The sequence below is a fragment of the Petromyzon marinus genome, chromosome 20 (assembly GCF_048934315.1).
Source record: "Petromyzon marinus isolate PM22_M1 ecotype Great Lakes invasive population chromosome 20, UKy_Petmar_22M1.pri1.0, whole genome shotgun sequence".
Classification (NCBI taxonomy): Eukaryota; Metazoa; Chordata; class Hyperoartia; order Petromyzontiformes; family Petromyzontidae; genus Petromyzon; species Petromyzon marinus.
In genome coordinates, this window is record NC_133686.1 from 6,328,336 (window position 1) to 6,353,850 (window position 25,515).

General features: G+C 50.8%; 2 protein-coding genes across 5 annotated transcripts in view; one reads left to right on the top strand and one right to left on the bottom strand.

The window, feature by feature from the left end:
• Window positions 1-9,208, top strand: part of LOC116944168 (GMP reductase 2-like) — a 29,236-nt gene extending 20,028 nt beyond the window's left edge. For both annotated transcript variants that reach the window (XM_032957657.2, XM_032957656.2), the window contains 4 exons: window positions 1,052-1,158; window positions 2,676-2,718; window positions 5,187-5,346; window positions 6,155-9,208. In XM_032957657.2, the coding sequence (XP_032813548.1) occupies window positions 1,052-1,158; window positions 2,676-2,718; window positions 5,187-5,346; window positions 6,155-6,335 (491 nt within the window). In that variant the 3' untranslated portion in view covers window positions 6,336-9,208. The remainder of the gene's footprint in view (window positions 1-1,051; window positions 1,159-2,675; window positions 2,719-5,186; window positions 5,347-6,154) is intronic.
• On the bottom strand, window positions 7,577-25,016 carry LOC116944040 (uncharacterized). Of its 3 annotated transcripts, none has more exons than XM_076068269.1 (3): window positions 24,685-25,016; window positions 15,591-16,828; window positions 7,577-14,135 (listed from the first exon to the last, which is right to left on the bottom strand). In XM_076068269.1, exons 2-3 carry the CDS (start codon window positions 16,647-16,649, stop codon window positions 13,098-13,100), a joined length of 2,097 nt encoding a protein of 698 aa, XP_075924384.1. In that variant the 5' UTR covers window positions 16,650-16,828; window positions 24,685-25,016; the 3' UTR covers window positions 7,577-13,097. The 3 variants fall into 3 exon arrangements, with proteins under 3 accessions (XP_075924384.1, XP_075924383.1, XP_075924385.1); XM_076068268.1 differs by having other exon boundaries at window positions 24,652-25,016; XM_076068270.1 differs by lacking the exon at window positions 24,685-25,016 and adding an exon at window positions 17,500-19,193.
• Between the last annotated feature and the right edge of the window lie 499 nt (window positions 25,017-25,515).

Sequence of the window (25,515 nt, forward strand, 5' to 3'; positions counted from 1 at the left end):
CCAATGATATCATCTGCTGCATCATTGTTGACTTCTAACAAATAACAGTGAGCCGTCTCTGTTACTCGTGACTGTGCAATTACTGTTGACAAAATCACAGGCGTTAATTAAATCAGACGAGAGCTTGCTGGGATGACAGGTTTGTTCTGCAAAGGGGGTTTGTGGGTGTGTGTGTGTGTACTGGCGGCATATGTGTTTCCAGTTTCAACATTCATGCTGGCGTGCGTGCATATGCAGAGATGCCTCCATGGAGCCCTCGAGACAGACACACAAGATATATATACTCGGAGAGAGACACAAACACACAGAAACAGATACACAGAGGCCTGCAGCAGAGAGATAGGTAAAGCAGAGACAAATACACAGTGAGAGACGTGAAAAAAGATAGAAACAGGGAGAACTATGGAGAGAGATGCGGAGGGAGACAGACAGAGATGCCCAGAGAGACGTTGAGAGAATGTTCAGCACGTATTTGCGGTGAATGTGTGCACGCGTGGAGCCACATCAACGAACGCACGAGGGTGCACACGTGTGTGAGTGTACACGTGTGTGAGTGTACACGTGTGTGAGTGTACACGTGTGTGAGTGTACACGTGTGTGTGAGTGTACACGTGTGTGTGAGTGTACACACGTGTGTGAGTGTACACACGTGTGTGTGAGTGTACACACGTGTGTGTGAGTGTACACGTGTGTGAGTGTACACACGTGTGTGAGTGTACACACGTGTGTGAGTGTACACGTGTGTGAGTGTACACGTGTGTGAGTGTGCACGTGTGTTAATGCGCACGTGTGTGAGTGTACACGTGTGTGAGTGTACACGTGTGTGAGTGTACACGTGTGTGTGAGTGTACACGTGTGTGTGAGTGTACACGTGTGTGAGTGTACACGTGTTAACACTCATACACACGTATTAACGTGCGTGAGCTCTCACATGTTAACACGCACGTGTGTGTGAGTGTACACGTGTGTGTGAGTGTACACGTGTCAACGGTCGCGCGCACGTTGCACACGACGTGTAGAGAGAGAGAGAAAGCGACTGCGTGTGTGGCAGGCTCGGTGTGCACGACTCGCCGCAAGACCGGGGTGGGCTACCCGCAGCTGAGCGCCGTCATCGAGTGCGGGGACGCGGCACACGGCCTCAAGGGCCACATCATCTCGGTGCGTGCACGCACACGCAGAGACACCCAACCACCACCACCACCCCTTACACTCACTGCCTTCGCAGAGACTGGTGGGTCCAATTGCCGTTCGCGAACACCGATGGAGGCCGGCGCGGTGACGCAACGGGGGTGCCCGTTGCCAGCACCACTACACCCGTCCGCCTTTGTCTCTCCCAGTGGTGGCGTACACATCGGGGGAGCGGTGGTGTAGCGGTTAGCGCTACGCTGCGCTGCAGACCTGGCCACCCGGGTTCGATTCCCGCTCACGGCCAACACCAACAGTGACGATTATCTGAACCGGTCCTGGGCCTCCCCTAGGTCGACTCAGACTCAAATGAGTACCTGGTGTGATGTCTAAACATCGCCACTGGGGAGACACAAAGGCGGTCGGGCGTGGTGTTGGCCACCCCACCTCCTCGTGTGCCGTGCCGGCCGTCATAGGTGCTCGCTGAACAGCACTTGCCCCCAACAGTCTGTTACAGGCTATACGGGGGGATCCTTGTCTTTGTACACATCGCACCGGGTGCTATTTGAGGGCTGAGTCGACCTAGTGAAGGCCCAGAACCGGTTCAGATAATGTTCGCTGGCGTTGGCCGCGGGCGGGAGTCGAACTCGGGTAGCCAGGTTCGTAGCGCGGCGCGCTGACCACCACGCTGCCGCTGCCCACACAAACACACAAAAAGATAACGCGCGCAGCCACACAGACACGCACACATGCATGCACACATCATGATACACACACAGGATACACACGCATGCACAAGTGCACACACACACACACGAATACAATTTATTGTAATGCTGTGGAGGCACAGACACTATCCGTTGCGCCCTGTTCATGTCCCACGTATTTGTTGAGAAAGTGATGCAGACGTAAATCAGAAAGAGCAACATTGGGTTGGGCACGTGTGCAGGATAACATTCTGGTTTATTTTCTTTAACTGGGTTAGAACTCAAGAGACCAGGATAGAGTCCTATTCGCAAGAGTGACCTGAGGCATTCATCTGCCAGTAGGGGGCGATGGTTGCTTGCTGTGCATAATCCCGAATTGATTCATTCGCGGTGTCATTTTAGAATTTGGCAAATTTAGATCCGAACACCAGCACGCAACGACCTCCTCTTGCGAATGTCGATCAATGAATTTTCAACGTACACTACGAGTGAAGCAGACGTAGTATTATTGCGGGTATTACACCCGCAGTAATAACCAGGGTGGCCCATGGAATTCGAACCGTGAAACTCTACAGCAAGCGCCAATGGAAGAGGGTGAATTCACCAAGCGCCGCTCGACACATCCCGTCCAGCGGCGCGCACGTGGGTGGGCGTACAAAGATCAGAAGGGAGAAACAAAAAATACCCCAACTGTTGTCCTGTTATCCCACTGGTCGAGTAGCGGAACCGATCGTCCGGTCGAGTAATCGATTCGATTGCTCGAGTCGGCTCTAGTGGGGAGGAGGGTGGCTCTCATAGCTCGCTCCGCGCTCTTCCCTCCCTCCCTCCCTCGTTCCCTTGCAGGACGGAGGTTGCACATGTCCCGGAGACGTCGCCAAGGCGTTCGGTGAGCGTTTGTGTCTCCGGGTCCGCACGCGTCCCCCATGCACAGAGGGAGGCGGTGGTCGCCGCCGTCTCCCACACCTCCCCCCCCCACCTCCTCTCGACACAGAGGAAGCCCGCACGCTCTTGGGAGAAAAAAACACCGCGACAGACACGGGCGTGCGCTGCCTGGCAGGCACGCAGCGACCCGTCTCTACAAAGCAAGCGTTGCACGCCTCATCCCGATACGTGGATCGCGTTGCGCACGTGAGAGCCGATTATTTATAATTTGTGAAAATTCGAAGAAAATTAAAATGCCAATGCTACGTTTATGCCGATAATATGAATTTAGTGAATCCGCTGCAGTCTGGGCTCCTCCAACGGAAGAGGAACAGCCAAACGACGCGAACTCTCTCTCCTGAAGCCCTCTGGCTGCGAGCAGACCTCGACACTGGCGTTTGGCTCCTGGACTCGCTGCCACTCGCAAGTGCAGTCGTAGAATGCGAACACATCTCTACAAACGAGACAGCAAAAACCATAAGCGACGCAAATGAGATGGTAAATAAGTTACATTTATTCCATAGAGGAGAATCGTGACAATTCATCGAATCATTGGTTGGGGTGGAAGGGTGGGGGAAGGGGAGGGGGGTGAATATTGACTCGCGTAAATGTCTATTGATCTCGTCTTTGCCATCAGGATTCCACCGCGCCACTTTATAGAATCAATAGTTACGACTACCGTACAACTGTTTCTCTGTCCACACAAGCCTCAATCGTCTTCGCAGTAAAAGTCCTGCACTTGGATGTTCGGCCAGTTCCTCCGTGTCATGCAATTTCTCACGTGGAAGAAAACTGGGGTGCCCAAAGAAAAAAAACCCCACCAACGTTGGGAAACAACACTCACAGGTCCACACAGATGGTTTCACGGAGCCCACTTGCTGTTTCGCCATATGCTCGCAGCCCACTGGGTTTTTTGGAAGTCTCAAATCTACGCACTATGATCCAGCAACCCTGGCCTCCAAAAGCGCTGCGTACGATGAGTGCGTCAACACACACACGCAAAAACCCAAACCGGTTGCTTTGTAATTTGGTGTCGGTAATGAAAGTGGTAAAACACAACATAAATGACAAAGAAACATGGGGAAAAACTGTGGGTAGAAATTGAGGTGCACGATCTCTCTGGGAAATGAAGTGTGTGTGTGTGTAATTAACTGATGGTACTGGCAGTGCTGTGATCACAGGCAGATGGATTATGATAGCATTGTGGGCTCTAGACCATGGTTTACAAAGGCCAGAAGCCACCACATTGTGTTAAATAAAAGCTGCCAGAATGATGATAAAATCATAACATAGAAAGTATTAAACTCTTAAGTCACTCTCATCTGCTTTCCCACTCTCTACAAGAATATTAGCTTGTATAGTTTTTTTCTTCATTTAATATGCGATTTGTACCAATGACCTGGAGCGGTTAAGTTAATTTTAAATTTTCCAAATTCACATTGCCAAATTATTTGTTTATAGATTTGAACTGCACATCGTGGCACGCATCTATTATAAGCCCAACGTTTTATACGCAAGGGTTGGTGTGACTCCCAAACCATCTTGGACTGTAAGATGGTCAGACAATGACAGGATAGCAAGTGGTTTATAAACTCATCTGTGTCCCCTCCTTTGCAGGGGTGGGTGTTCCGCTTCACACAAACAACGCTTTCAAAATGAATTGGCCAAACATTCCAAAGCAGAACTCTCCTGAAAAAATCCTTTTCCGGATAAATTTTATTTTTATAGTTCGTTTTATATTTTACCATGGTCCACATCGACGTTTGTTCGTGAAATTACTTTATAAATAAATTAAGTATTTGCACCAAAAAATAAATTTAGTTCATTTTTATAACTTTTAGTTAGTTAGTTTTTAACTTTCTGTATAAAATGTCAGTTTAAAAAAAAAATATTATATACTCTATGGGCATATACTGGATACAGTATATCAGTTTGATTGACTTGTGGTGATGCATTAGTTTGCAGTTTCTGAATGGGCACGTTCGTGTTTCGCCTCGATATAAAAATTATCGTGATTTTAAACAAAAACTTAAACAAATGTTCCAATGCCACTTGGCTTCCCTGCATCACTAAAGTTATCATGTTAGGTAGGAATGTAATATTTTAAAACGTGAGGTCCCCATTTAATTTTTCACCCCCACTTCAAAGACCAGATACTGACCGTAGCAGGCTGAGGCTCCCCTGTCCTGACCTCACACTCTTCTGTAGCATCTCACCCAGATGTAAAACTGGTTGTTATTATTATTATTGTTTTACGACGGAAAAACAAGTGGGGGTGTTTTTCTTGCTCTCTATATTATACAACCTTGCTCCAACGATTCCATGGCGATTTTTTTGTTGTTAAATGCACGCAATGTGACACCGTCACATTGGCTCTGCGAGCACTGTCCCCCGAAACTCCTGGCTCTCTCTGCGTGCTTCGCGCGTGTGGAGGCGCGGGCGCGGACTTCGTGATGCTGGGCGGGATGCTGTCGGGACACGACCAGTGCGGTGGGGAGACCCTGGAACGCAATGGCAAGAAGGTGAAGCTCTTCTACGGCATGAGCTCCGACATGGCCATGAAGAAGTACGCAGGAGGAGTGGCGGAGTATCGGTGAGCGACAGCGCCAATGCCACCACCACCGCCGCCACCGCCGCCACCATCACGACCGTCAACACCACTGCCACAACCATCACCACCACCACCCACCTCCACCACCCGCTGCCTCTCCTGCATTCACACGCACCGCACACTGGGCATGCAACAGTGCGTTGATTCATCAGGAAAAAGATTCTGACCTTCACAACAAATGTCTTCAAGAATCGATTATGCGTTGACGTAACTAAAGGAGGGGTTGTGTAAACGTGAGCCGTGGGGAATACAAAGGTAGCTGGGGCGTGGTACTGGCTACACCATCCCCTTGTTCATAGATGCTTGCTAATTGCCCTAACAGTCTGTTAAAGCTAGAGGAAGACGTTTGTCAATGAGTGCCACGGTGGCTACGAGATGTTAACTACCTCGCCTGGTATACAGGAGGTCGTGGGTTCTATGCCAACCCTGATACCTGTATATTTGGAGTTTGCATGTTCTACCAGTGGTCGCGTAGATTTTTCTCCGTGTCCTCTGGTTTACCCCCCCCCCCCCCCACATTTAGAATCAACATGAGTTTCAGAGTATTTGGCTGCTATAAATTTCCACTGCAAGGCACGTCATCGAGCTATCATTTGTGGCCAGGTTGCTTCTGAAAAAAAGAGCTACATAGCTGTGGGCCTTAGCTGGTAAAATAACCAAACATTTTTTGTCGAATTCGTTTTTTTTTCTGTGCAAGTGCACGCACCCCCGATTCACGCGAACGGCAACGTTACCGCGCGCCCAAAGTTCAACATACACACGTGGTGCACTTATGTCCCGGCGTGTGCAGCGCATCGGAGGGCAAGGCCGTGGAGGTCGAGTACCGCGGCGACGCGGAGCACACCATCCGCGACATCCTCGGGGGCCTGCGCTCCACCTGCACCTACGTGGGAGCCGCCAAGCTCAAGGAGCTGAGCCGACGCACCACCTTCATCCGCGTCACGCAGCAGCTCAACAGCATGTTCAGCTGAGCCACCCGGGGCGTCGGCCGCATGCCAAGAGTCGGGACGTCGGATGATTTAAGCCGTCGAATATTCCGCCGGTTGTCGGTTCCATTGCTCGACCAAATCGGAGAGAGAGCGCGAAAGACGGTTGAGAAGCAAATGCCTCACCTCTGCTACCCGTTATGCCGCTGGACGGGAGGTTATGGCCTTCGGCATCATGAGCTCACGTGCCCAGGAAACTTGGAGCGTTGAGCCAACTTTGGCCCAACGCCAATCCAGCGGTTCCAACGACTCGTGAACGTTGACCCGACGTTGCGTGTTTTTACCGGTTCGTGGCGGGTGTGGCGCGTCGGGAGTTTCCGACCTTCAGGAGGCAGGGTGTTGTGGGGGCGCCTGCCATTCGAAAAGGAGCCCCGAACAATCGACCACAAACATGCTTTAAGTCGGTTATACGTTCACATCGATTAATCGAATGGACCGGATCATCATCCCAGCTCTACTAAACCCCCACCCCTGAACCTCCTCTATCCACACAGAGCCCTGCTCGTCAAGGTGGCCCGTAGCTGTGAACTCGCTTGTCGTTGCGCCTCTTCTAACACGGAAGAAAATCAAATGGTTCAGTGTTATAACCTTTACGACTGGCCATGTAACCGACACACCCACCCGCCCGGCGACTCGGTGCACTGTCACGATGGATGGTCGTGATTTGAATCCACAATCGATTTTTTTTGTCTCGTTTTTACCGTCTCGTTTGTATTTTCTCGTTTTCTTTTCCATCCCATTTCTACAGTTTTGTGCGATTAACATTCGCATACATTGTAAATAATCAGTTCTGATACGCATGGCTTGATGAATGTATTGCGATCTAAATAATAGATTGCAATCGAAGACTTGGCGGATTGCTACACGCCGAGCTCCTGCAAACGCATTTAGGTCAAATGAGACGATTTAATTTATTTTCTCCGTGCGAAATATTCCACTTCGAGCAGGTGGTTTATTCCTCTGAAACACTCTGGGAATAATTGGTCTTCCCGTGTACTTTATGTTTTACTTTCTATCTCTAATACCTAACGAAGTGAGCATCGCGATCGAGTCAGATCACTGAAGGGATCCAGGTTGAGAGCATGGCTTAGATTAGTTCGAGACGTCTGTGCTACCCACACACACGCACAATAGCCGGCTCCAAGGCGGGGTGATCCATGCGTCCGTGCGTGTGATTCCGTCAAAAAGGCATGCTCAGAAAAATTAAGATGTAAAAAAATCCCATGTCCTTTAAAGATAAGTTTATTTAAAATGCATATTGTGCCGTAAAAACAAACTGGAATATAGTATGACATTTCAGAGGTACGGGGAATTTTTAATCGTCACTGGACAGGAACTCGCAAAAGGTTCCACCCGTCGTCTCACAGCCAATCGCACTCGGTGCTCGCTGCAGACCGTGCCACCACCACCACAGGACCTTTTGAGGTATGCCGAGCAAGAACGGTTGAATAACGTTTCCACGATGACAGATTTGGGGGCGCAGCCACGACTGCGGAAGCTGGTGGTGCCCGACTTGCGAGTGGGTTCCCGGTGGTTGTTGGCCCAGTTACGGACGGGATTCGTAAAGTTCACCCCCCACTTCGTCACAGATTAGAGGAGTTGAACTGCGCTATAATTATACTAAGTGTACGCAACTGCTGCTGGCTACTGACGCTGTACTGAGTACGTGCCACCACGTGTTTTAAGGTTCCGTCGTCAACAGTAACCAGCAAAAAAAAACCAACACGATTTTTGTTCGACATTTTTATGGCCGCATCTAAAATGTTCTGTATCTCAATATCTTAGCATTAATCTGCAAACGTTCGGGGTGACTGGCCACCTTCGACAGCCACGGTGGCTGCACCCCCAATAGTAGGCGTCCGTGCGTGGAAATGTTTTGACCGATTACTCTTCCCGAGCTCTGCGAGACAGGCACCACAGCGCGACCGTTCCTGGTCGCCTGAACTGCTGCTCCGCAGGGAGCTACACGAGGGAGAGGGGGGGGAGGGGTTTGGAAAGTCACGGAACGAAACATTTTAAACGTTTTTACTTAAAGTGCCACGTTAACCTGCATCGCTTGCACGTGTGTGTGTGTCGTTTGTTTTGAAATGGGGGAAAAAAAACCGGGATTTCTTCAAAGACACTGTTAAGATTAATGAGACATTGAAATGCCTTTGGCTCAGAGGCATTGGTTACGGTATGCGTTTATAATACAGGACTATCAACAATAAAAAAAAAGTTTACAAAAAATATAAAAATTATCAATATAACAATCATAATAATAATTTACTGAATTTCAGGTAGCGCCAAGAGGTACACTTTACATTTCAACTATGTGCAGACTTTTAATCGTTTTATCGCTTAAGTAACACGTTACATAATCAGAATCTTTATTTATCATGGAGAAATCCGATGAGTTATGAAGCTCTTTGTCACAGATGTCCAGTGGGAGCATGGCCAGAAAGTTGCGGCAATATACCAAAGAGCTGTAGGAGTGCAACGTGGAGGGAAGGCGAGAACACCACTAAAATAAATAAATAAACGCACGGAAACTGAACTACATCTTTTTTTTTCACCAGGTAAGGCCCACTGAGATATTAGTTATTTTTCAGAAACGACCTGGCCACAAATGATAGCTCAACGAAGTGGCTTATCACGTGGATATGTATAGCGCGCACACACGCACACACGGGCTATGTACCCTGTTGCCCGAGCTGCTCGACGCGTGCGCAACAACGCGACGGCTTTGTCCCTCGGGACGATTCGCTGGTCCCCGCCCCCCCCACCACGCGCGCTGCTGGTTTTGCCTTTGCTGACGAACAGGCCGTACCACGGCACGTTTTCTATGCAAAATAAAAGCGGTGATAATTGCACGACAAGTCTGCTCTCACACGACTCCTAGCTGTTGCTGGCGGCTCTGCGGTGGTCAGTGGCGTAGCGGTCATTGGCATTCGACCCATTTGTCCAAGGAGTTCATTTCTAACTTCTGTGTCAAATTTCTCCCGCCTTCTCTTCTTCTTCTTCGTAGGGTCTGAGCCTGGGCCCTCTCTCTCCGGCCCCCATGGGCCCCAGTGCATTTGCACCGCATGCACGCTCGACAGCAACGTGGCGGTTGTGCATCTGCAATGTGTCATTGGTATCGCTTTTTGGAGGAATTCACTAATCGTACATGATTATGATGTGCTCCTGGCTGAATCGCATCGTGAAGCGATGGAGAAACCCTCACGACTGGCGCAGTCGATCGACTCTCATATCGTGTCAGGGAACGGAAACTATAGAACTACTTCTGAGTCACTCTAAAAAAAGGTATCTCTTACAGTAGCTCCTCCCTGCTCTCTCACAATACACCACGAGGCAATATGATCTATTGTCTCGATTGTAGGTCGAGATTTAATTCGAGAATGTATTTCTATAAGTTGTTGAAGATAGCTGCCTCTAGTGGTTGCTGAGGTCACATTAACCCATGAGATACAACATATACATTTTAAACATTCCTGGAAATTACCAAATAAACATACCAACATTGGGCCAAATTGTTGGCACGTGGTTGGAGCCATTGAACCAATGTTGGCCCATTGTTGCATGTTTACTGGGGAGTGATTTGCCTCATTTTAGTGTTATAGACTATGTACATTTTAATTGTCACAGCTGAACATGGCTGCATTAAGTGCGAAAGTACATTTTGTAGGATTTTCTTGCACAGCGAATGAACCGACACCCAAGATCTTGGTTCAAATTTCGAGTGGCTTACTGGCTTCTCAGTGCCCTGACACGAGTTTCGTGATCTCCCCGAGCCACCTGGCCTCTTCAATCACAGATATAACTCAACACATTTAAATCCCACTACAGCAATGCCACTGACAGCCACAACACCACCACCACCATAAACAGCTGCAGCGAAGGCCGACACCGAAACGTGGTCTCTAAAGCACACGGTCCCAAAGCAAGCACTCACGCTTTCCCGCATCGCGGTAGTTAAGTGCCCGCGACACGTAGCACACCGACAGGACAAGCACGAAACACACTTCACAGACGGAGAGTTGGGCCCTTAGCTAGCACAATATTTTGGACCCAGAACCGAGCGATGAACCCTATTGGTGGGCACTGTCAGCGAACCGGTGTGGCAGTGGCCGATCTGGGGTGCGGGGGGGGGGCGAAGAGGGCATTTGCTCCATCCCCTTGAGACACAGAAAATTGGCATTTTCTTTTTTACCAGAAAATATGTATATAATTTTTTTATTTTATTTATCTAGGGCCCAATTTAAAAATATAATAATTTTGTGGCTTCCCACCCCCTGGAGCTCCCCTGTCATTTTACTGGACCTCTCTGCACGTTGGGAATCTTTAATCTTCTTTTCGATGTGAAAGAAAAGAGGATGGAGAGAGCTGGGGCCGAAGACACTGCCATTGGGCAGAGGACCAAAGAAGAAACGTGGCCTTGGGCACTGGAGTCTCAGCACAACAATGTGCTCATGATGGCCAGCACAGGTTCGCTTGAGTGGCACCACAACTTGACAAGTTGGGGATGAAAATGACCTTCACGTCCACCTACCACCATCCATCATCGGTCCTGGGAACCATACTCCAGAGTGGAGTGACCATCTCACTCGGATACAAGGAATTGCCAAGAAAGAGAAGAGCCAAGATGGGCTGAACTCGCTGACTTCGCAATGTTGGTAGGGGCGGGGGTAGGGGGACGAGGGGGGGATTGGGGGAGTAGGGGCTGGGCAAAAGGGCTGTGGTTATGCCACAGATGTTAGTTATGTGGTGTGGTGGTGGGGGGGGAAATCGAGCAGCTACTGTGTGGCGGAGCTTTAGCTGATGGGATAGGACTTAAGGCAGCTTTAACGAACAGGTCAAAGATCAGTTTAACACGTGGATGTCAAAGATGTGGACTCTTGATTCAGTATTTTTGTTTTACCCACAACTCAGCTACATTGTCTTCTCCACTGAGCGCTCGCCAATCTTACGAGCCGACGATATTGCGCGAGTGAAGCGTACGCATTGACAGTGGGCGGAATGCGCCACTGGAAGGCAGACATGGCCGGTGGTCAAGGCTAACGACGGATTGTCAGCCGAGGGAGGAGGGAACGCGCCGGAGAGGGCGACATCGGCTCGTGCGATGGCGTTGGCTGGATTGTGGCATCGCAAAAAAAAAACGCGAGAAGGGATGTCGACAGGTTGGGGGAAGGCCTTAGTACAGCAGCGGATAGATCATGCATGATTACGATGAAGAATATTAATCTATACTTTTTACAGTTAAGTAGGGGGGAGGGAGGGGTGGGTGAGGGTGAGTGCTATGTCCGTGGCTCTACGTATGAAAGTCGGGATGTTCCGTGTCAATGGTTTGTTGTCCTTCCCCCCGCACCTCCGATTAGCACGGTTGGCTACGTACAGTGCGAAAGAAGTTCAACGCACACACACACACACATTGGAGACTGGGGACGAATGAATCGGCGTTAACTCGTGGATAAGGAGGAGCAACGCTGACCTGAGTACAACACAAACCCCGGCGCGCGAGGAGCGCGTGGGGGAGCGCTCCGCGACTGCCGAACGATTCCAGAGGGGCTCCTCGTGGAGTCGACGTCGCCGCTGCTGCCGCCGGCGGCGGCGGGCGAGAGAGAAGAAGATCGACGTTCGCGCGGCGGCGGCGGTGACGGCGGCGGTGCGTCGCCGCGGCCGCCGCGTTTTTACAAAAAGAGGTAAATAATAATAAGGCGACTTGATGCTTCTGCGAGTAGCCGAGCGTCCGAGGAGAAAAGGGCATCGACGGGGAAAGGGGGAAAAAAAAAAATCGCTCGCCCAAACCTCCCCGCAACCACAGCCCCGAAGCCGACTTCCTGACCCTGATAATGAGCCCTAAGCCTCATCTCCATGACCAGTGGGGATTCGGTGCCAATGCAAGATTGGATCATGACCCCCCTCCCCACAGAATACTATTATTTTAACCCCCCCCCCCCATGATGCACCCACCATGTAGGCGTTTAAATCCCCCCACCCCTCCTCCAGCCATTTTGGGTCATCCTTCTATCCTCATGGCTGCAATAATGCTGGGAGTTGGCCTGGTCAGAATACAGCACAGGAACAATGGGCAGACCCCCTAACCCCAAGTGTACGTAGCACTGACCCAGACAGGGAAGGAACATTTTTCGATGGGGAACCCATATTGCTTGAATATAATTTGTACCCTGGAGGTTCAAATCACGTAAAGTATTATGCCCGGGGGGCGCGCATTACAGTCTACGGGGGTCAAAATACTTCCTTCTCTTCTCAAGCCCGAGTCACTCGCTTGGAGAAGAAGGACGAGCCCCAGAACCCGCTGCGATGTCAAGGGATCCAACGTGGGAATGCGACGCGCGTCCTGTGACACCGCTCGCTCAGATCAACTTATCGGCTGCGTCAAAAAAAATTGCGCGGCAGAAAAAATGCGCACAAACTTCATCTTCGATACGGCCGAACCTTGTGTATACCTGAGTCAAAACTCGGCGAACACCCACATCCGTTGCCGTGAGATCGCACCTTGACCACGGTCGCGCGGCCGTGTAAAGTCGGGGGAGGTAATGGACGAATTTGGGAGCGGTTGAGCTCACGGGATCATCGAGTGTGGGGACCGGGGCCTGGGGCCCTGGGACCCAAACTGAAGCCACCACGGCCCCAAGTTCCCAGCGGTCATGGAAACGAGGCATCTAACTCCCTTCGCCGGCTTCTACCTCGCGCAGCCTGGACAACTGCCTTGGCCTCCCCACCCGTCGGACCACGAAGGTCGCTTCATATCCCGGCAGTGGAGCGCCCCTCAATGGACACCTTGAGGGCGTGGGGGATGAGCCCCGGGCGGTGCGGCGCGTGGCGCGGTGCGGCACGCGGACCCAGGCCCCTGTCGGCGAGTCCCGCTCCCTCCGGCGCCGACCACCGCCGCCGCTTGCGGCTCTCGCTCAGCTCCGTGACCTCGTCGGCGCACGAGGCCGCCGCCTCCACCAGGCCCTCCACGTCGTCATCCTCCTCGTCCTCGTCGTCGTCGTCGGCCTCTTGCTGCTGCCACGTCACCGAGTGCCGCGCCCCGTGGTCTCCCGGCCGCCGCTCCGGCTGGGCCCCGTTCCCCTGCGGCGGTGCCACGGCCCAGCCGCCCCGGAGACCCCCGCGGCCGCCCCCTTCCCCGTGCCCGTCCGGGACATCATCCCCACCGTGACCCCTTTCCCACGCGCCCAGCGACACGCGGCGACTCCAGCCCAAGTGCTGCTGCTGCTGCTGCAGGTGCTGGAGGTGCTGATTCTGTTGTTGCTGTTGTAGCTGCTGCTGCTGCTGTTGTTGTTGCTGAAGCTGGCGTTCCTGCTGTTGTTGCTGCTGTTGCTGCTGATTATGTTGCTGCAACTGCTGCAGCTGCTGCTGTTGCTGCTGCTGAAGCTGTCGTTCCTGCTGTTGCTGAAGCTGGTGCTGGTGCTGCAGCTGGCGCTCCTGCTGTTGAAGTTGATGCTGCTGCTGAAGTTGATGCTGCTGCTGGTGGTAAAGCTGTTGCTGCTGCTGTTGATGGAGTTGACACTCATGCTGCTTCTTATGCTGCTGCTGTAGCTGCAGCTGATGTTTCTGCTGCTGCTGTTGGAACTCTTCATCGTGCTGCTGCTGGTGGTGGTGGTGCTCGGTGTCATCGTCGGCGCCGCTGGGCTGCGTCGTGAGCGAGACGCACATGTCACCCACGCACAGCTGTCGGCAGGCAAGGCCGAGGAGGCGCAGAGAGAGCGTCGGCTCGCACGATGCCCAGCCGCGGCCGAACACGAAGAACGGGTGCTCCGCTTGCACCTCGAGCGTCACCTACAGAGAGCACGACATCACGCCCATTACCTTCGACGCGCGCAGATCACGTGAAAGACTTTACTGCAACGAAATGTAAATCGGTATTTCTTTTTTTCCCCTTGCCCTGAAATGTTACATCGATTGTGCTGCCGATCATGAGTTGAAGAACACACGAGGTTCTCCCGCAGAGTGAAAAGAGGACCTGGAAGGATTTGCCCACGTGAGTGGGGAATAATTCGAGGGGGAACAGGAAATGTTAGACAGTATTATAATGTTCACGTTTATACATCGCACTGCCGTTCATGCAAATTGCATCGCACAATCACCGAGGAACCAACAGACACACTGGAAGGGAAACGGAGATGGTAAACGCGCACTACCAACAATTGCTCAAACTGCGTTTCTTAAAAAATAAGATATTTTCGTCTTTTATATAAACTAGACTATTTAAACTTTTTATTTTACCAGATAAGGCCCACTGAGCTATGTAGCTATTTTTAGAAGCAACCTGGCTACAAATGATAGCTTAACGAAGTGGCGAACCACGTGGAAATTTATAGCAGCCAAATAACGAATATGAACGCCGCTCCATGCTCACTCGAACAGCACCTCCGATGAGCACGGTTGGCGAGGCACGGTGCTAAAGAAGTTCAACAATCAGTACATACATTCAGAATAATTACTTTCCTTTAGAAACTTAAAACACCTAAACACAGTGATTTTCACATCTCTTGGGAGTAAAATTGTCATTTAGGCATAGATCCAAATTGGTGACCATCAACTCAATGACCTTGAGAATCCGAATTGTTTCCAGGTGGCTGCCTGAACTGTGAGCAACTATGCTACTTCTCTAAACCAACATCGTCAATACAACTGCATTCCATGAGTCGCTGGAAAAAAAATGTAGTTTATAAAAGTTTACTTCGTCCATAGTGGAGGCTGGTACCATACGGCTTTGTGCGGGTACGCACGTTGTGTGTGTGTGTGTGGGCGTAGGGCTGACCACCCACCCCCTCGTGCGCCGTGTCGGCCTTCATTGGTGCTACTCGCTAACAGTACTTGTCCCAACAGTCTGTTAAGGCTATATGGGGGATCTTTGTCTTTGTACAGTGGCGCACCCAGTTAAATGCTTAAGAGGCAAATAATATCCACTGTCATCCAAGAATACGCAATATTATATAATATTCAATGCATTAAAAATTAAATGTCATCAAGGATTATGAATTATTCATTTAGAATTTTACAATCATGAAATATTTTTTAAAATGGCCAACTAAAGATTTAAGGGTGGGGGGGGGGGGCAGAGGGTAGGTCAGACAACTACTGATTTTGTCTCCTCCCTGCGAGTGTGCCCTCTGCGCGTGCCCTCTGCGCGTGCCCTCTGCGCGTGCCCTCTGCGCGTGCCCTCTGCGCGTGCCCTCTGCGCGTGCCCTCTTGTTGTGCGCGCGAGCGGGGGGCCGGCCGCGCCATCACCTGGCCGCGCCGCTCGCCCAGGCAGAAGTGGAGCCGCACGCGGCCTCCCGCGGGCTCCCCAGGCTCGCCGGGCAGCGGCTGCACCGCGGCGACGCGGCTCGCGTGCACGCGCACGCTCGCACACAGACGCGCGCTGCGCACAAAGTCCTCCGTGCTCAGCTCCTCCACGCGCTTCAGCTCCCCGCTCGCCAGCGCGATCACGGCCCCGCGTGTCAGGTGCGGCGGCGGCGGCAGAGGAGGAGGAGGAGGCGGTGGGGGCGCAGGTGCCGCCGCTCTGCAGTCGGACGTGTCCGGCAGCTGCGTCTGCACCGCCCCGCGCCCGTCTTGTCCCGGCCCTGCGCCCGCGTACGCGGCTCCAGCCACGCCCGCCGGGCGCGCCTCTTGCCGGCGGTGAACCCGAGCGGCACCGGCGAGGTCGGCGGCGTCGGCGGGCGGCGACCTCGGGGTCGGCCCGGAGGTCACGACCCCGAGGGCGGCCACGGAGGAGGGGGCCGAGAGAGTGCGGGCGGTGGCGCCGGGCGCCGACACGAGCACCGTACCGCGGCACAGGGGCCGCTGCGCCGGCGACGGTCGCCCCTCGTCCGCGGCCGTCGACGCTCGGGCGTTCCTCCCACCGTTCCCGCGAGGGTCGCCCGTCCCCTCCGCGGCGCCCGGGCCGCCCCGGCCAAAGTTCTGCTCGCGTTGCGCCTCGAGCCCCCGTGCCGCCACGACCGGCAGACCCCGTCCATCCGGAGGCGGCGCCGCTACCGCGCCGCCGTCTCGGCCGCCCCCATAGGCGCACGCCGAGTCGCCAGATGCTCGGTCGCGCTTGAGGCAGAAGTTGGCGTCGCCTGGGAAGTCGAAGCCTCTGTGGGCCGCGTCGCTGTTTCTGGCGCGGTCCGCGTACGCGGCGGGGCCCTGCGCCTCGCGGCCTCCGTCGCCGTGCCCCGCGACGCGGGAGGGCGGCCCCGGCGAGCCGTGGAGCGGCGGGGCTGCGCCCTCGAGGGGCAGGCTGCCCTGCAGCAGCTCACGCTTCTTCGGGGGCAGGCTCTCGTTGCTCCACTCCGTTTTGGATGCCATCGAGAGGCGGCGAGCAGGGAGAAAGGGAGGCGAGAGAAGAACGTGCGGATGTGTCGGTTTCCCCGATGACTTCTACTCGCCGGGGTTTGTGAAGAGACGTGACTCTGCGAGATGGGACATCACGGCACCCCGAGCGCCACGATGACCCGCGTCCGATGCAGCGCCACGCGGCACCATTCCTGCAATGAAACACAGCGGCACAATCACCGGTCATTTCGCTTCTGGCCATTTGTTACGTTCTACGACTTGAATGCGTGGGTTTTCATAGCCGCTCGTGAGCCAAGCGTGGTTTTATGGGTTGGGCTGCACACTGAGCATTTTTTTTTTCTCTTGAGCTGTGGCCACGTGCTACTGCTCCGGGCACCTTCACGAGTGGAAGGTCAACTTCAGCAGGCGCCTGCAGTAGGGCAGACGACCATTCTATCAGCGGAAACCCAAACCACCGACTGTGACCAGGGATACATTTCTGAGTTTAACACGTGGTAGGCTTTTGCGACCAATATCATCCATAATACAGGTTTTTTATTTGGGTTGGATCGCGTAAATATATAAATTTGTCATTAAACCCGCCACCACCCGACATCGCCAATTAGTAAGGATTGTCACGTAAACAGAACATGCCAATTCGTTACTAGTACAGCACACCGGCGTGTTGGAGAGCAAAGTAAATGTTGTCGCTTGGCTCTCCAACACACCGGTATGCTGTACTAGTGACGAATTGGCATGTTCTGTTAACGTGACTAACCTTACTAGTTGGCTGTGTCGGGTGGTGGCGGGTTTAACGACACATTTATATATTTACGAGATTTAACCCCCCAAAAAATACCTGTATTATCGATACATTTCTCACCGAATATTTTCCAGGTCGATTGGAGTAAGCACGTCTTTAGTAGCCATATATAGTGATGCGGGATGTTGGACGTGGCGTGCCAGGCGCAGAAATATTTTCTTGGTCGCAGTCCTGGACAGACGCAGCTGACGCATCTTACCAAGGAATAGGTCTGGAATGAGACACTACCGGACTCCAGCAATGAAATACTCTAACTGGACCTACAGAGGGTTCTCTTAAGCTGTGCAGGAAGGTGTACATATATTAGATCCCTGATGACGAATTTTTGTAACTCCCAAGAATGTAATTTGGTACAATTACAATACCAGTATATCGTGGGCTTTTTAATTTTTCTGTGATTGTTCTGAGAATTGTCTTCATTTAAATAGTGTATTGTAGATTAACAATACAATAAAACTTGCATTTTATATAGCATCATAACGGTCTCAAGATGCTGTACGGAACATAGGGCATATTATTATTATTTATATTTATAGATAGAGAGGGGTATTCAGCCCAGGCAGAGGATAGATGTAAAATGCCTCCAGGCTGGAACTTAAACAGGGGACGGGTATCGAGAGCACAGATGGTATGGGGGAAGGGAGTTCCTGGTAATGCGGACAGCAGCAGAGAATGACCATCACGAATCCTCTCGGTTTAAACACGATCCAAGTCATCGACAAGAATCCAACAGAGTACCACGAAAGAATAAAAAGCTAAGACGGCCGGGGTTGGTCAGGGGACTTGTTAAGGCCGTGTTGACTCACTGCTCTGGCATCACTGAGATCCTGGCTTTAAATCTGTGTTTCTGCTGCCAACTGATTAAACTGGGTTCTCAAGTGCAGCGAGAGTTGATTGGTCTCATCCAGTTACTACACAACAACAACAATAAAAACTCACCGCATTAAATGCTATTTTTTTCACTTGCGACTATTCCAACCCTCGTAGAATTAAAACTGTAGGTTTGACTGACACGCAACGGACATTCCGTAAATGACATTAACAAGCTTGTCTTGCTTGAATAGGCGAGGGCTAATATAGCTACTTCAGTAGTATGTATGTGGTGACATCATCATCACACTGTCCGCTTGTTGCTGGAGTCCTGAATGGAAGATTCTTGTTCCCACGACTAAATGCCGGTGTGGCTGCACAACGCGGCATATCGCACTTGCTGGGTGGAGATCGAGGTCAAAAGATGGGAGGGATTTCTGATTATCTGTTAACAAACGCCAGTTACACCGTGCACAAATGCAGCAGTGGGTGAGATCGGTTAATTGGTCTGGGCGGATATGCAAGGTCGGATTTTAACCGTTATACTTTTTGTTGCAATTGGGGGTGGGGGGATTGGAAACAGATGAACAAAAATGTTAAAAATTATTTGGGACCATTCTATGACGGTGTGGTGCACAGCTCACTGCGGACAAGCAATGTATTAACCTCATGATACCATGCTGATGCAAATGGGAATATAACTGGCTGGAAAAAATCTACTTAAATAAGGAAAAAGAGGAGTATGCACGAAATACACTTTATATTACTGTAATAAAACAACATTCGCTCAAATAGGTTTACTGTTTTTTGGTATTATTGGTAAAGCTTTCTAGGCAAGTGCACAATCTTGACTTAAAGCTGTCGTGACTGCAGGAATAAATATTCTATGGGTCTTTCGGTAAAGTCACGTAGATAGCAAAAGACGATTGCTTGTGTTGCGATCGAAACATCGTGATATTTTATTATTTTTCTTCTACCTACGTGGCTTTACCGAAAGACCCATAGAATAAGTAGGTGCACAAGTTAGTATTTTAAACACACGCAACCACTGCACAAGCAGATAAACATAGCATCATCGTTACCCCATGCTCATCACACGCAACAACAACAACTCACTCCTACGTCACTCATCTCATTCATTATTAACATACATGAAGTCACTTTGCTAAAGGGGCACGGGAAAGCGAATGCTCACACACACGCGCATGCTCACATCACATCACGCTGTCACTGAGTGTGTGTGCGCGTAGAGACTGCAGCTGGCAGTCTCGATATCTGTTTAAAAGTCCAATGAAATAGAAAAAAAAATGACGTGTAAATATTAAAAAGCTGAGCTTTTGTTAACCACCTGATGATGATAGGAGTAATGTACCCCTAGCATCATCGGAAACATCGGCTATAAAACTGTCGAATGTTGCTTGCCCTTCAACATTCCTCCGGTTTGCTGATAAACCAAATCAATTGGTACAATATGCCCCCGTATGTGATTGACTGTCGGATGGTGGAAGGCAATCGTTTAAAATAGACATTATACCCACACGATGATCCAACCCCTAAAGAAACCAATTATGACTCATGATGGTCGTGAAAGACTGCGTACACAATGATCCTCCACCACATTATGCATTTAAATGAATCAATAAAAAAACAAGAAGCAGCCGACTGTCATTATTTTGTTCCAGCCACTGCTGGCGGAAGAGCCTCCACTAGAGGAAGCTCTGGAGATGTATTTATTTATTTTGGTATAGCCCTGTGAGCCACACGTACGGGGACTTTTTTAAAAATCCTACTCTTCCACGTCTTGGCAGTGTCTACTGCTGAGTGGTGAGATTTTAAGCAACGTGCCTTTTGTTTAAACTGCCCCCACCACCACCAGTACCCCCAGCGACGTGGGGAGGTTGTTACAGAACTGAGACCATACATACGTTTACAGTGGAGTGCAATCACATTTGCAGAAATACAGTCCCGTAAGGTGGTGGGGGTAGGTGGGTTTGGGGGGGTGGGGAATAGATGCTTGGAAGTGATGACATTGAGAGACACAAGGAGCAACACACAGCATGGACGAGAGGACCGATGCCAGGGAAATCCACCACGCTGGGATGTGGGCAGGACACACGCCTAGGAATGAGACTTGTCCCGGAGCGCGTTCCCCGAGGAGACGGAGCGATGAAATGAGCTCGCGTGCAGGTGCGAGTCGGTGGATTGTTACATCGTGGGGTTATGTTGGGGGAGGGGGGGGGGACTTCATTCAGCAGTGGAAAGGTCATGGCTGGTGATGATGATGATGATCATGTATATACAAAGGGAGATGCCAAAGCGTGAGCGTGAGCGAACCGCGTACGGCTGATGATGATGCACAAACACGATAGGGATGAGTCAGGCAGAAGCTGCTGCAGCAATAGCAGCAAGCAGTAGCCTCTGTTGTATAACGCGGTAAGGTTATAAAGACATGCAACGAAGGAGGGAAGAGCACTCGAGATGTATTAGTGAGAACACTTTGGATAAAAAAAAACATAACCCACAGCAACAACAGCAGCAATATCGACAACATCGTTAACAACTACAACAACTGTAACAGCAACATCAGCCCCATCAACAACAATCCCATGCCAGATGAAGGCAATGAATGAAGATCCTATTGTTCTGTTAAACACAATCATGATGATATTAAATTCTATCTGGGATGATGATGATGATAACTTGGATTGAGTGATGATGAAATTAAACACATAATGGGATTACGATACAGATGATACGTGTTGTAGCGTGTCAAACAGGTCATGGGATTAAGATCACCATGAAATGGTTTGTGTGATGACGACAATGTTTTTGCATGATGATGACATTTAATTCGTAACGATAAAAGTATTGCATATTTACTGCGAACTGGTACGAGGATGATGCTGATGCTGATGATGCTGATGCTGCTGCTAGGCGTTGTATTACGATGTGCAGTGTGTAAAGCGATAATGATGGATGTGTGACGATGATGTCCATGCCACCGACGACGAGAGCTGTGAGAGCACGTGATGGTGTTCCCGAAGATGACACGAGACGAGAAAGAGAGAGAACAATTGATGACTTCATCGACTGTGCCCTCCCAACACACAGGGCACGATGTTCACGCTCCAAGAGTTCGCCTGAGTTATAGCTCGGCTATTATAAGTGCAGCCAAGAAACCCACTGTGTGTGTCTGTGTGTCTTTGTGTCTTTGTGTGTGTCTGTGTGTCTTTGTGTGTCTTTGTGTGTGTCTGTGTGTCTTTGTGTGTGTCTGTGTGTCTTTGTGTCTTTGTGTGTCTTTGTGTGTCTTTGTGTGTGTCTGTGTGTCTTTGTGTGTGTCTGTGTGTGTCTCTGTGTGTGTGTGTGTCTTTGTGTGTGTCTGTGTGTGTCTGTGTGTCTTTGTGTGTGTCTTTGTGTGTGTCTGTGTGTCTTTGTGTGTGTCTGTGTGTGTCTCTCTGTGTGTGTCTTTGTGTGTGTCTGTGTGTCTTTGTGTGTGTCTTTGTGTGTGTCTGTGTGTCTTTGTGTGTGTCTGTGTGTCTTTGTGTGTGTCTGTGTGTGTCTCTGTGTGTGTGTGTCTTTGTGTGTGTCTGTGTGTGTCTGTGTGTCTTTGTGTGTGTCTGTGTGTCTTTGTGTGTGTCTGTGTGTATTTGTGTGTGTCTGTGTGTGTCTCTGTGTGTGTGTCTCTGTGTGTGTGTGTCTTTGTGTGTGTCTGTGTGTCTGTGTGTCTTTGTGTGTGTCTGTGTGTGTCTCTGTGTGTCTTTGTGTGTGTCTGTGTGTGTGTCTGTGTGTCTGTGTGTCTTTGTGTGTGTCTGTGTGTCTCTGTGTGTGTCTTTGTGTGTGTCTTTGTGTGTCTGTGTGTGGTTGCTGCCCTGTGTTACGTGGGGAGCGGTGGTGGAGCGGTTAGCGCGCTGCGCTACGAACCCGGCGTCCCCGAGTTCGATTCCCGCTCACGGCCAACATCAGCCGGTCCTGGGGCCTCCTCCAGGTCGACTCAGCCTCAAATGAGTTACCTGATGCGAGTGCGTGTAGTAAACATCGCCACTGGGGGAGACAAAGGCGGCCGGGCGTGGTGCTGGCCACCCATCCTCTTCGTTGTGCCGGGCCGACCTTCATAGGTGGCTCGCAAACGGCACTTGGCCCAAAAGTCAGTGAAAGGCTGTACGGGTGACCTTTGCCTGTGTCTCTATGATGGAGTGGTCCTATTATCCCAGCATCGCCTTTGTTTGTATCCTCTCGCTGCCCCTCCCATGCAATAACAAAGACAAAGATCCCCCGTATAGCCTTAGCAGAGACTGTTGGGGCAAGTGCTGTTCGCGAAGCACTTAATATATACACACACAATATATGTGTGTGTGCACATAGGCGGTGTGGTACAACTTGTAACGGTTATACCATTTAAAAAAAATGGTACGACGTAACAAATAGAGGAATCGTTAATGTCACAATTAATTATAGATGCATCGTTATATAATTTGGGAACATTGAACGTGCGATGATGGTAGAATGATGCCCTTTGCTGTGATGTCGGTGTGACATCGACCGCGGACTTGGGCGATGTTAATGACGATGGTGGTGGTGCTGCTGCTGTTGACGAGGGTTGATGTTCAATATTCGGATGATGTTAATGAGACTGATGTTTCTAAATGGTAAAACACACAGCTAGACACACACACACACAAGACAAAGATCCCCGGTACGGCAGGTGCTGTTAGCGAGCACCTATTAAGTCCGGCAACACGCCAGCCCCCCCTTTGTATCCAGAATCTTGATGGCTTACACACCGCACCAGGTACTCGTTTTAAGGCTGAGTCGACCTGGGGGAGGCGCAGGGCCGGTTTCAGATATTTGTCACTGTCGTTGGCCGTGCGCTAACCGCTGCGCCACCGCTCCCCTCCAACACACACACACACACACCCTTCACATACACACAAGACAACACACACCCTTCACATACACACAAGACAACACACACCCTTCACATACACACAAGACAACACACACACCCTTCACATACACCCTTCACATACACACCCTTCAGATACACACACACCCTTCACATACACACACACCCTTCACATACACACAAAACAACACATACACACAAAACAACACACACACCCTTCACATACACACACCCTTCAGATACACACACACCCTTCACATACACACAAGACAACACACACACACCCTTCACATACACACACCATTCACATACACACACACCCTTCACATACACACACACCCTTCACATACACACACACCCTTCACATACACACACACCCTTCACATACACACACACCCTTCACATACACACAAGACAACACACACACACCCTTCACATACACACACACCCTTCACATACACACACACCCTTCACATACACACAAGACAACACACACACACCCTTCATATACACACACACCCTTCTCATACACACACACCCTTCACATACACACAAGACAACACACACGACACACACACACACCCTTCACATACACACACGACACACACCCTTCACATACACACGACACACACACACCTTTCACATACACACAAGACAACACACACGACACACACACACCCTTCACATACACACACGACACACACACCCTTCACATACACACAAGAAACACACATACACACCCTTCACATACACACAAGACAACACATACACACCATTCACACACACCCACCCTTCACACACACAAAACAACACACACCCTTCACATATACACATACACACAAGACAACACATACACACCCACCCCTACCCACACAGCACAAGGCAGCACACACACCCCACACACACCCTATACACAGCACACCCACCCTACACACACCCTACACCCTACACCCTACACACACCCACTCTACACACACAGCACAAGGCAGCACACACACCCTACACACACACACCCTACACACACACACCCTACACACACAGCACACCCACCCTACACCCTACACACACCCACCCTACACACACAGCACAAGGCAGCACACACACCCTACACACACACACCCTACACACACACACCCTACACACACACACCCTACACACACACACCCTACACACACACACCCTACACACACCCTACACCCTACACACACACACACCCTACACACACACACCCTACACACACACACCCTACACACACACCCTACACACACACACCCTACACACACAGCACACCCTACACACACAGCACACCCACCCTACACCCTACACACACCCACCCTACACACACAGCACAAGGCAGCACACACACCCTACACACACACACCCTACACACACCCTACACCCTACACACACCCTACACACATAGCACAAGGCAGCACGACCTGCCCCGCGCAGACCCAGCCACAGCAGCGTGAATGGTGGAGGTGCCGAGACGCCTGTACCGCGTTATTGTCACATGTCCGCACGATGCCGACCTTGCCACACACGACTCCTGCTGCTGATTCTGCTGCTGCTGATGCTGCTGCTGCTGATGCTGCTATTGTTGCTGCGAGCGCGTCTCTGCCCAGCGGCGTAAATGATGCTGCTGATGGTGGTAGCGGTGGTGGTGTGGTAGTGGTGGTGGTGGCTCCACCCTCGATTCACCCGACTCCCCCTATCAACATCACTCGGCGCAGCGCAGGGGTGGGGGGGGGTCCCTCGCTTCGCGATCCGCTTCTCATCACATCCACGGGTTTCATCCCACCGGCTCTGACGTCACGTGTTTAGACTTTTCAATAGATTGGGTGGTCCAGATGTCTTGTTACCCCCCACCCCCACCGCTATTTAATTATCTAAAACTTATATTTTTGAAAGGTTTATTTAAAACAGAAATTAATATGGAATGGGAAAAAAATGTTAGGGAGTCAATTAATTGGGGGTGCACAAGACATCTGGACCACCCTCGACAGTGCATCACCTTCCCCAATATCGTATTCTTCACCACCATCATCACCACCATCATCATCAATCATATCACCACCACCATCATCACCATCATCACCACCACCATGATCATCAACACCATCATCATCATCACCATCATCACCACCACCATCATCATCACCACCACCATCATCATCATCACCACCATCATCACCATCATCACCATCATCATCACCATCACTACCATCATCACCATCATCATCACCATCACCACCATCATCACCACCATCATCACCATCATCACCATCATCATCACCATCACCACCATCATCACCATCATCATCACCATCACTACCATCATCATCATCACCATCACCACCATC

Bases quoted from the DNA above. Each gene is read 5' to 3' on its own strand.
- LOC116944040 (XM_076068269.1), bottom strand. From the start codon at position 16,649: ATGGCATCCAAAACGGAGTGGAGCAACGAGAGCCTGCCCCCGAAGAAG. The intron at 14,136-15,590 runs GTGATGGCGCGG...TGCTCTCTGTAG, and splicing joins TGGGCGAGCGGCGCGGCCAG to GTGACGCTCGAGGTGCAAGC.